The following is a 12,990-nucleotide window of genomic DNA, read 5'->3' on the forward strand; positions in this document are numbered from 1 at the left end:
CCAATGCACTAGAATCGGAGATATCAGTCTATAAACAATCTCAATAAACATTCCTATTTGCCAGGAGATTAGTCTATAAACCTCAATAAATGTTCCTATGCACTACAATAGTTGATGTTAGTCTATAAATTACCTTTACACTAAAAACAAACTGCCTCGCCAACTAATCCAGCTAAACAGGTACTCTGTTTACTACTTTCTTCGTCCTGTGTTAAAATAAAAAGGCAGCTATTCATTAAACTGAACCCCTTAACAATCCAGGCCCGCCTAAGAATAGACCTAAGAATAGTTCAGCCAGTTTGCATTGAAGTCCCTGTAATTACTGAATAATAAAGCCTTAGTATGTAATAACTGATTGCCTTAGTATGTAATAACTAATTGCCAGAGGAACTGCCTGCAGATCAACGCAGGAAAAACCAAGGAGCTGGTGGTGGACTTCCGCAAGTCCAAACATTCTCCTCCGGTGCCTGTGAACATTGAGATTGTGAAGTCCTATAAGTACCTGGGTGTTCACCTCAACAACAAGCTGGACTGGACTGACAACACAGCTGCCCTCTACAGGAAAGGCCAGAGCAGGCTACATCTCCTGAGGAGACTCAGGTCCTTTGGCGTGCAGGGGGCACTTCTCAGGACCTTCTTCTACGCTGTGGTGGCATCAGCCATTTTTTATGGAGTGGTGTGCTGGGGTAGCAGCATCTCCATTGCTGACAGGAAGAGACTGAATAAGATCATCAGGAAGTCCAGCTCTGTCCTGGGATGTCCTCTTGACCCAGTGGAGGTGGTGGGGGACAGGAGAATGAGGACTAAACTAACAAACATGCTGAAGAACCTGTCCCACCCCATGCACCGCTCTCTGACAGCACTGAGCAGCTCCTTCAGTGCCCGGCTGCGGCACCCGCGGTGCGTGAAGGAGAGATACCGCAGGTCCTTCCTCCCAGCTGCTGTCAGACTCTATAACAGTCACGGCACTCAGTAGACAGTAGTTTACAATTACTTTCCATGTGCAAGAACTCTCAACATCACTGCCACAGCACTTTACTGTGTGCAATATCTCAACCCACCATGCGTAGTATATTCACTGCGGATCACTGTCAATATGTTTACCACCATTATGTGCAATTATGTCAAGTGCAATATTTCTCCATTTATTACTGTTTATTTATTTGCTATTTTATTCACTGTGCAATACTCACTACAATACATACATTTCTTCATTTCTAAATTTAAATTTAATACTTTGTATATTTTTCTTGTAATCTTTGTACATGCATATATCTTTATATTTTTATTGTTTATTCTATTTTATATATTGTTTGTATATTTCCTGCTGCTCTGTCTTCTGTGCTGCTGTAACACCGCAAATTTCCCCGTTGTGGGATTAATAAAGGATTATCTTATCTTAAGCCTGAAATTTTAAGGGGTTAAAATATGTTGTGTATGTTTTATTGCGAATGTCTGTTAGTTACTTTAGTTAATGTTGAAGCCCACCTACAGCTCACGGTCACCCGTCAACACAGGATTGTGGCAGTTTTGGAGGTAAACGGCTGTGATTTGGGAAATCTAGTCTATTATAGATTCACCATAAACCCTGGACAGATCAGATCATCACTTTAACAGAGTTAAAAAGTGTTGAGCTGTAATATTCAGATCATTTGGTCTGATTGTAGGAAAAACTGTAAAGTTACTGTATCTGGACCATCACTAACTTAAAAATGCATTTGCAGGAATAATTTTTTTTTTTTACAACTCTGCCACTGAATAAACAAGGAAACGCAAGAGCAGTGCAGGTGTTCAGGATAACAAACAGCTGTAACCTACCAGCATGAAATACATCATAAGATACACCAGTCATTTCATGGATCTTTGTTTGATTTTTATTAGATAACCATAAACAAGCACCATAAATGCAGTTCACTGCAGCCTTTAATGTATAAAATGCACAGTTTAGCTGTTCCTGTACTCAAAAACTGGCAATTAACAGATGAGTTGAATCAGGAGTGTTTGAGAAGGACCCCCAGGACCGGAGCTGTGCACACTTAGAGGTACTGAGAGGAACCAAGACTCAAAAGGAGAACCTCCCTAAGAACATGAGGAGAAACCACTGAGAGGAGCCAAGACTGAAAAGGAGAAACTCCCTAAGATGTGGATGAGGGAATGGCCAGCAGAGCTGAGAGTACACCAAGGCGCCGTTTTACACACGATGTACACAGCAACCCACCGTCCTCACACTTCCAACTCACTGCAGAACCCTCCTGATCACACACCTGTAAAACACACACAAACACCTACAGCCTCAGTCAGTCCCTGTACCCCATAAACACACCAACATTGTCACTAGTAAATCAAAGGAAAAGCACAGGAAATGTTAAGAAGCATATTGAAACGGGTGCTCTGACTATTACTGACACCCTGCAGGGGTCAGTGTTTCTCCTCTGTAGCATATCTGACAACTCAAAAGCTTGAGAGCTAGATGTTGAATCAAGTGTGCTTGAATCATGCGTGTTATGCTGCGTTCACATGTTTGCATTGAGAAAAAAAATGTCATTTTTACACCTCATAGTGGTACGCGGCTGACAGCAGCCTGAAGACGGAAGCCTTGAACTCAAGTCAGACTCGAGTCACAAATTTCATGACTTGACACGCGACTTGACAAAATCAAAAAAGACTGGCAACTTGACTGACTTGAACACCAATGACTCGGACTTCGACTTGAGCCTCACGACTCAGAAAGACTCGAGGCTCAAAAGTGGAAGAAACATGGAGATTCTGACTGCAGACGGGACTCTACACAGCCACTTACTGTTCATGTTCATCTGATAAACAGCAACGTCATCAGATGTCTGTCACTGTGTTTATGCTTGGCTTATTTTATTTTGGAAGACGAGAAATGTTAGAGCCCAAGTTCACCTCCATAAACTGGAAACGAGTGAAGCCTCAATAGTATCTAAGAAACTCACCAGGCGAACTGATCATTTTCCTCATCATAGCAAAACAAAAGAAACACAGCATCTCTGTTCGACCGATATAACAGCTTCTGCAGATAAAACAAGTGCAACATCCACCACAAGGCTGAAGTTGATTTGTTATTCACCAGCTTCATAATCAAATTTTCCATTCCACCTTAAATGGTGCAGCAGTGAGGTGCTAGAACAACTGGTGCACCAATTAAGAAGGAACGGAATTCAAATAAGAAGCCACTGGCGAAAAAAGTCAACTTTAGCTTCGCACATTCAGCATCATTCTACTGTCTTTTCTGTAACCTTTGTTCAGTCCGGTCATTTTGGTTTCTGTTGTCTAAATTATATTCAAACTAGTGGTTGTGTTTAGTTGACTGAGCTTGTTTTAGAGCTGTAGTTTTTATTTTGATCCTATGTGCTCAGTGTTCCCAAAAACTCTCCTAAATTATCTTCAAACATATACATTATTATTTTTTTTAATTAAGTTCAATAGTACATTATAAATTCTTTTTATGTGTAGATGCTGCTCTTTAATGTATGCCATTATGTCTGTCATGGGTATCTGTGTACCATGGATTTTGTTGGAAGGGTAAAAATAAATAAATAAATAAATAAATAAATAAATAAAAATGCAGCTACGCACCACTAACATGCTGTCATTAATAGGCTGCATTACTGTTACCACCATCACTCGTGACGTGAGTTTTAAGACTTGTTACTTGCAACTGAGCAACTTGTCCCCACCTCTGGTAAACTGTTTATTTTAAGGTGGAGAAAGGCAGGAGGCGCTCTGAACTCACTTATTTGTGTTATATAATACTGAGTTTGTCTGGAATTCAATAATGATGGAATAAACAACCGGTTTATTCCATTGCTTTAGTTGATGGCAACGCTGCCGCTGGTATGGCAGAATTTTCCGTCAAGGCTCCATTGAAAACAATGAAACATCCGGTTAGCCTTCTACCACAAACATGTGAACACAGCATTAGAACAAGTAAACACTAAACTGTGCAGAGTCATGACTGGAGTTGAGCCTGGTGAAAAGCACTTGCCAAAACAGCACCATAAACCACCACTCCAGGTTTAGCTGTAGCTTTACTCAAAGAGAGCGCTGCAAATGTATACTGTACCATGTCAGAGTAAAAGGTTTTGTGAAGGTATAGTTTCAGTCAAGGAACAATGTTAATGTACCCTCAAAAGGTACAGCAATAGTTTTACAGTCCAACTGTAAACCTTAAATAAGTTTTTTCAGGAAAAGTATGAATTTGTACTTTCAAAATCTAATGTTTAAAAACAGAATGAAATAAAAGCTTGGAGTCCAGACAGGAGGTCTGAGTCAATACAACTTCAAAAATGGAGCTGCAATAGAATATAGTGCAGTTATGTTCCCTAACTAAAAGTACTGCAGATGCAGAGGCTTTTTCAATTTAAATGGGCAGCGATGACAGTCTTGTGGTGTCATTGGTTGAAACTGCAGTTACAGATGTTTCTAGCTGGACCTTTGCAGATATTCAATATAATGCAGAGCTTACATATGTGACAGGCATCTTCCTCATAGCAATTCCATTCACCATTCCACAAGTTCGTCTGTATGGAGCGCAACATACAAAAGGTGGATCCGCCATGATCATCCCTGACTGCAGGAAGCAGTGCTACAGCAGACAGGAAAAAAGGAAAAGCAGCCTAAATCAGTGAAAAGACAGTTTTTGTTCTGTTTCAGTGAAACACCTTCAAAGAAATGCAGAGTGATCAACAGTGAGGGTAAATGTGGCTACACTATCACAGATTATAAGAGTAGACTGCAGACGCTAAATATATATACACAACGCAGTCAATAAGTAATTCACCTATTATGTTGTTGCTCTACGCCAAATATACAACCCCAATTCCAAAAAAGTTAGAACTGTATGTAAAATGCAAATAAAAACAGAAAACGGTGATTTATACATCCACTTTGACCTTTACATACACTGATCATAACATTCTGACCACCTCCTTGTTTCTACGCTCATTGTCCATTTTATCAGACCCTCACAGAGCAGGTACTATTTGGGTGGTGGGTCATTCTCAGCACTGCAGTAACACTGACGTGGTGGTGGCGTGTTAGTGTGTGTTGTGCTGGTACGAGTGGATCAGACACAGCAGTGCTGCTGGAGTTTTAAACACCTCAGTGTCACTGCTGGACTGAGAATAGTCCACCAACCAAAAATATCCAGACAACAGCGTCCTGTGGGCAGCGTCCTGTGACCACTGATGAAGGACTAGAGGATGACCAACACAAACTGTGCAGCAGCAGATGAGCTATCGTCTCTGACTTTACATCTACAAGGTGGACTGACAAGGTAGGAGTGTGGATAGTGAGTGGACAGTGTTTAAAAACTCCAGTTCCTGTAAACTGCCATTTCCTAAAGACATTTCAGTCAGTGGAACTTGCAAGCTTGAAGTGCGTTGATATCTTTTTATAGCCCTTTTTCTGCTTGGTATGCATCAGCGGAGCCCACGGCTATCGAGTGTTAGCACAAAGTTTGAAGAGTCAGGAGAGTCACGCTCTGAAATCAGCTGATAATCCCTAATAAATTTTTTTTTTTTTTCTCCCCCCAAATTTAGTTGTCTCTGATTCCACCCACTAGTTAGGTCAAACACATGAAACAACCAGCACTAGGAGGGCAAAGGCTGGTACAGGATTTCTCTGAGTCCTGTGAAGCAGCACTGCATTTTTTTGAACCATCACTAACGCCGAACACGCTCAGAGGAAACTTCCAGATCGGTTACGTCGGCTAACAGACGCCTGCACTGACTAGCATCGCGTTCAGTGATTGGAAGAAAGGGGGGGGGGGGCAATTGTGCTCTTTTGGCTGTAGCATTACCAAGGATTGAACTCACAACCTCCTGATTATAGGACTAACGTTTAGATGGTCACGCAGGAGCTGATAAGCCATTCTTGACCCACCTAACCTGCCCTAGCCAGTCTAATGACTTAACACTGAGGCTTTACAACTGGAAGGGTGTTCAAACTTCAAAGTCACAATTACTATTTTCTTTTTACTTTTATTATATCTGATTATCAATCAAATATAAAGTAACTGTGAATTCCATTTGCAGAAATAAAATATTTTTGAAATACTTTGCTGCAGAAGAATAAAATATGTAATCTGGCCAGGGGTGCCAAACATTATTTCGCCTTCGTACCTTTTAGCTCAAAAAGTGCAGGTTTGAGAAGTGTTAGTTAGTGATAAATGGGACAAATTCACTGAATGATGTTGAATGTTTTAATCCATTAAATCTATATGAGGAGAGTGTAAAATGTTCCTGTTTATCTGTGCTTTTCTGCTGTGCTTATTTGCTATAGCGGAGCTCTCTGTCTGCTTCTTGTCTAATGTATGGTAGATGTTAGCCGGCTGTAGTAGTCTTTCTATACTTCCTTCTTTGGACTAAACAGATTAGAAACACTGATTAAATGTAAGATGCATGCTCTACAGTGCCCTCTGCTGGAGTTCTGGGCTCAGTCATCTCATTGTTCTTTAATATGAGAACGTTACATCTTGGAGAGAAGCTACAACATCTCAAAAGTCATATGGCATTACAAGCTCTGTTTGCTTTATTATATAGCCAAGACTTTATTGCAGTAAAATACTTTTAAACGAGTTTACGCTACTCTACACACCCCCGCTTATGAGTCACACACTTCAGACAGCCATCAAACTGGTTGCAAAAGTTTTTTTTTTTAAAATATGTCAGTTATGTTAATTTGTGACATTACTAATGATCCCCTGAAATGGGCCGACTTTGTACACATAGGTTGCGAATGCTATACGAGTAATTTACTATACATGTACTCTAATATTAAAGCTGATATTCCTCTCTGTTTCATTCCGAATCCATTATTGCTGGAATACACAGTCAAAACAAAAATCAGCTTATGTATAGATGATACCACATCTATCTGAGATAGAAAGATTAAAAGATAAGTAGATTCTTGTCTCACCCCTTTCATTTCCAGGATACTGATGATGGTTTTGTTGAGGAACAGCTTTCTTTTAGCTCGAGTCACAGCTATGTACAGCAAATTCCACTCGTCTTCTTGAACATCTGCATAAATATATACACAAATAACCAATAAGGTTGTTAAATTGAAAAATTACTCATTTTGAAAATTGAAAAATCACTAATATTAAATGCTAAATGTGTTAGTTTAACCGTCGCCAAAACTCTCTTTGATAAAGCATTTGATATCCCTTGTAGTTATTGTCTAATACATGGCTTGGATAAGCAATACTTCACTAAGTTATCAGGTGTGCTGGTGATGGATTTGAGCAAATCCATGAAATTGCTGAGAGCTTGAAGGAAAATTCCAAACGTTTGTCAAAATAGCTCACAGCTACTTTTTTTAAAAAGAAGAAATTTGTGTTACGTTTTACTGCATTAATGTTTGTTTGAGTTTCTTCTATTGTTTTATGGTGTTTTTTTTACAAACAGGAAACAGATAAATGGTTTTAAACAGTTTGTGTAGCACTGCATGTGTAAATGTATTGGCCAAAAAAAAGATTCCTGGGTGAATATTGTTAAAAGGAGAAACATATTGGTGTATAGTTTTCTATTGTCTGTTTTCCACTGCTGTGTAAATACTTCCTTCAGTCACTGTTGTATTTTTACAAATCATCCTGAATCGCACCAACATCGAATTGCAGTGAAGTGATATTAAACTGATTTAATTAATCATTTCCTAAATAATCGGAATCAGATCGTGTTGAGGTCAAAGATATAAACATCATGCTAAACATGTCTTTCCTCAAAAAGCACAGAAGACAGAGTGTCTGTGTGTATATATATATATATATATATATATATATATATATATATATATATATATATATATATATATATATATATATATATATATATATATATGTGTGTGTGTGTGTGTGTGTGAGAGAGAGAGTGAGAGAGAGCTGCACCTCTTGGGAGTGAGACCCGCAGGGGGGATGCGGCTCTGGGCACTGTTTTGAAGTCGTCTGCCATGATGACCGTATGGAACTCGAGGCCTTTTGACTTGTGCACTGTGCCCAGGATGAAATCTACAGGAAAACAAATTTCTGCCCGTCACTCACACGAAAGCAGCATTCCAGCTTTGCATGAAATTGTGTCCAGTGCCAGTTGTTTTTGTAGCACTCAAAGAAAAAAAAATTAAGGCACCACCCACAAGTCTCTGTCTTCAAACAAATAAACACATGCACTGTAAGCCCGGATAAGTTGAATTTACTTCAAATTTTTTTTAAGGAAACCAGTTGCCTTAAAAAAAAAATGAAGTAATGTGTAATGAAAACTTGAGTTAGAATAACTATAATTTTTGAGTTAGGCTAACAAACATACGTTTGCACAACTCAAATTCTAATTATTTTAATTTAACTTCTTGAAATTGCAATTTAACTATGTTTCATTAGGCAATTGAGAATTTTTTTCTATTTAAGTGAGATTAACCACTTTGCCAAACACCAAAGGGTTAACCTCTACTGTGAACATGGTCACTGACCAACACAAACGCCCACTCATCAGCAAAGAGAATGATAACCTTCACTCTTAGCCAACAACACAACATCAGGCAGCTGAGTAAAGCATCTATAAAAAAAAAAACATTCACCTGAGGAAAAGCAGTCTGGGTGGAATGAAAGCACACTGACGGTGAGTAAAACAAAGGGAAAGAAACACTCAATATGCAAATAGACAGAGCCAGGAGCCAATGGGAAAGAAATATACATTTTATCTAATAAAACCATGTTAACAAAACAAACATGTAAATGTATTTCACAGCTTACTTAGTTTCACACATCTGTTTAGAAACTTTACTGAGAAGAACACACACACACACACACACACACACACACACACACACGCACACACACACACACACACACACACACACACACACACACACACACACACACAATTAAACCCAACAGAAATGTCGTCATTTTTTAATATGGGGTTTCAAAGTTGCCATAGCAACAGACTAAACTAAATAGCAAAAAGTTAATTCAACTCAAAAATGTCATTTGGGTGTACAAAATCATCAAAAACTTAAAATTGTTGAGCAATGGGGGATATACTGAGTTCCATGTACAACTGACAATTTATTTGAGTTAAAACAAAATGCGAGTTTACAGTGTGCCTAAAATTGTCTGTAGTACTTATAGGGCTTTATACCATTATTTCCTGGAAGTATGAAGTAAATCTGAGATGGTCGGTAAAGGGGTGTTCAGTGATTTGACATGGATTGACCTTAGAAATCCTTTTATAATCATTTGTTATATTTATTGGTGTTTATCTGTTAAAATGTGCTTTAGGGCCTGTTTGTGTGGTTTTGAGGGAAAGTACACTCATTGTAGTGGATTGGGACACTGCATTTGTCTCTGTTTGTCCCCCACCCTGCATTTGAGTAGTTTTTATGTGACTACTATTGGGCTGAACATTTCTGATTAGCAGCACTAAACAGAGAGTCTGATTCAATCAGAGGACTGTTTCAGACACGAGGGAAAGTTGCACCCATTCAGCCAAATTCCATTAGAAAACAAAACCATTACATTTTAATCCTAATAGTTGGTCTTTAATGGTCTTTTTTCAGCAGGGATGAAGATCTGCAGGTGTGAGCTAGCTGAGAGACATTTTATGATTGGTGACAGTCCAAGTCCAGTGTTAATAATGTTAACCAAGCATCTCCAGCTAACTAAAAGAAACAAACTTCAGATACCAATGATGTCTTGACTGATCGACTGTAAGTGATCAATTGTGCCAATTAGATTTTTTTGCCAAAATATTCCTTTAACATAATTACAATAATGCTGATGAAGAGGAGAATGAACAGTCTGCTTCTCTTATTTCAAACTCCTTTGTTCACCACAGCGTAAAGTGGCCATCGCTAACAAGGGACTGAAACATTGGGCAGCTGATTTGCATATTGTAACAGAGTCACACCTTAGCACTGTATACCAATCTACATGTGGGCCTGTAGACCCGACAACTATAAAAAAAGTTTAAAATAAACTTAAGCATATTAAGCATTTTAAATCAAGTCAGGATCATGAACTAAACAGAGTAACACACAGCTGTGCTCATTTCTAGCCCAAACCATTCCAAATAATTTAAATAAAACTTGATTGACATTGTGATGTCTTATAAATTTAAAAAGTTATATAGACAAACTACACCACAGCACAGAGGCTGCAGGGCAAAAAAAACAATCCTTTCCAGATCCCTTCTGGTATAATAAGAAACATAAGATGGAGCAGTCGTGGGCTGGAGGTTAGGGAACCAGCCCTGTGACCGGAAGGTCACCAGTTTGATCCCTTGAGCTGACAGTAGATGACTGAAGTGCCCTTCAGCAAGACACCTAACCCCCAACTGCTCCCCGTGCAGTGTGGATAGGGCTGCCCACCACTCCGGTGTGTGTGCTCACTGCCCCCTAGCGTGTGTTCACTAGTGTGTATGCTCAGATAGGTTAAAATGGGGAGGTGAATTTCCCCATTGTAGGATTAATAAAGGGTAACTTCACTTAAACCATTTGAGTAAGCTGTTGAACCAGTGAACACTGAGTCTGTAGAAGAAAACACTGCACTATGATCTTATCTCTCTATTTGAGCAGTTATTGCTGGAAGCATTCATATGCAGATCAGTTCAAAGATAGGTGGAGTCGGAAAACTTATTCATGTGCACTCATTTCACGACTGTGCGATTCACAAATGACTTCACTTCAATGCTGCACGCACAGATTCAAGTGTAGACTTGTTTTATAATTCCGGGGTTCTTAACCTGAGGTTCATGATGTGGAACCGGGGGGGGGTGCTTTGACAGGTGCATACAAGTTACCGAGAGAGGGTCTAGATTGACTGCTGAGCCTTGTATCAGTGACAGGCAGTGCTAGCTAAGGAGTGCAGGCCCAGTAAGTGAGCAGACTTACTTTATTATTCTTCTGTAATTTCTTGCAGTGGTGGACGAAGTACACAAAATCATGTACTGGAGTTAAAGTAGAGATACCCAAGGTAAAATATTACTGCAGTAAAAGTAGAAGTTCCTCCCTTTAGAGCTCCACTTGAGTAAAAGTACCAAAGTATTCACATTCAAATGTACTTAAGTATCGAAATTAAAAGTACTAAAAGATTAATTATGGCTCTGATGTCCTATTATCATTTCTGTAAGAAGACTCGCTTCATTAACTCATTTTAGGTGAAAATACTCCAGTGTCTCTCTTGGTAAACCAGTCTTTTAATAGAGTCATTAATTAGTGACGCTGATGTCTATTAAAATTATCATAAACACAAAACACTGAAGGCAAACAGTTTCCATCAGGTAGAACTGAGTGGCTCTGAAAATCACTTTTTACAACCAAGCAAAGTTTCAGTTTCAGATTTATTTGAACTTAGTTACAAGTTTAAGATTAATAAAAACTTTAAACTCAGATTCACAAATGAGTTTCCTTTACTAAACTGCATCTGTAGGTCTCTGTTCATAAACATAAACTAGCAAAACAAACTTACTGTAAAATGAAAGTGTTTGTATAAATTCAGAATAAAGACACATCAGTCACAACTGCATATGAGTACATATTTCTATATTGTGGTCTGTTTACACAAAGTTAGGTTAGTTCATCATTTATGTTGAATAGACTCTCCCAGAATTTTACGCTGCTGCACTGATGTTGAACCGTGTGCTGCACTGGGTCGGTATGACCAACAGGTCAAAACAAGCTCAAAACAAAGTGACCGCTGTGCCCTGATTGGTGTTCTTGCTTCGCGCTTCTTTCGTTTTGACATGTTACATTTTTATACACACATAAACCAAAAGGAACGACAGATTTCTCATAATGTAGAGGAGTAAAAAGTGAGATATTTGAGTTTGAAATGTAGTGGAGTGAAAGTCACCCAAAATGGAAGTACTTAAGTACAGATACACGACAAAACTACTTCAGTACAGTAACGAATTACATTTACTTCGTTACTGTCCACCACTGATTTCTTGAATGTGTGTGCTGGTGTGTGTGTGTGTGTGGTGTAAAAATTCAGGCTGGCAAAGATGTTGCGATATATTTTTAACCCCTACTGTGAAAAAGTTTAAGAACCCCTGCTATAAATGATTCACATGCAAATGCTGAGAATTTTTCTAGAAGTCTAGTGTGAAATTCAAGTGCGCTTCATGAATAAGGCCTCAAGGGACGTGTGTAGCAGCTAGTTCCTTTCACTCAGTTCTATACGCTCAAGTAAAATTGTGTCCAAAGCTATCCACCAGCTAGTAGACCAGAACACAGGAAACGACCAGCAGGTTGTAGCATATCAATTAACCAGCTAGCATGGCTAGCTGTCTAGCATACCCACGCAAGACTACTGCTGCCTTTAAATGAACTTTATGCTGGATAGCTCCTATTTCCACTTACAAAGTCATAATTATAAAGACTTTGCATTAAAGCGCACAGCTAACATTAGCTAGTAAGCTAGGCTGTTCTTGTTACGGGACGGCGGGGAGGCGGACGCAAGTGCAGAAATGGAAACAGAGAAAAATGGAAAAATGAGTTTATTGTGGCACTGGGTTGTGAGTTTGAAACATGCGGATGAGGCGACCCAAAGCCAGGTTCGAACCCGCGATGTACTGATCGGCACTTCGTGGCGTTACCACTGCACCACTGAGGAGCACAGGTGACTAATGGCAATAACACCTTAAGGAAGGGGGAAAAGAAAAGGCGGGAAAACGACGAACGGCAGACAAAAGAGACGCTGAGAGCAGCGTGCTCAAACAAAGGCTGAACTAGAGAGGCGAAAGGACAGATAATAGGAAAACAAAAAACACTTCCACTCCAAGAACGCCTGGTGGAGCAAACAGCTCTTCTATTTTTTTTTTTTCCTTTAAGTAGCTTTGGGACAGTTTCTTTTCTCAGCCCTCTTTTCTTTTTCTTTTTAGTTTTGGGGCAGTTTCGTTTCTTTTCTTTTCTTTTCTTTTCTGACACTAAGTACCGTACCGGTCACCCCTCTACAAAGGTGTGACAAACACC

General features: G+C 39.3%; 1 protein-coding gene across 1 annotated transcript in view; it reads right to left on the bottom strand.

Annotated features, from left to right (window-relative positions):
- Positions 1-1,977: 1,977 nt before the first annotated feature.
- Positions 1,978-12,990, bottom strand: part of LOC118803489 (F-box DNA helicase 1-like) — a 47,458-nt gene continuing 36,445 nt past the window's right edge. Inside the window, exons 18-21 of the mRNA XM_036563980.1 lie at positions 7,913-8,032; positions 6,943-7,046; positions 4,490-4,609; positions 1,978-2,264 (exon numbers count right to left, since the gene is read on the bottom strand). Coding sequence (XP_036419873.1) covers positions 2,136-2,264; positions 4,490-4,609; positions 6,943-7,046; positions 7,913-8,032 — 473 coding nt within the window. The 3' untranslated portion in view covers positions 1,978-2,135. The remainder of the gene's footprint in view (positions 2,265-4,489; positions 4,610-6,942; positions 7,047-7,912; positions 8,033-12,990) is intronic.

The sequence above is a fragment of the Colossoma macropomum genome, unplaced genomic scaffold, assembly GCF_904425465.1.
Source record: "Colossoma macropomum unplaced genomic scaffold, Colossoma_macropomum, whole genome shotgun sequence".
NCBI classification, from domain to species: domain Eukaryota; kingdom Metazoa; phylum Chordata; class Actinopteri; order Characiformes; family Serrasalmidae; genus Colossoma; species Colossoma macropomum.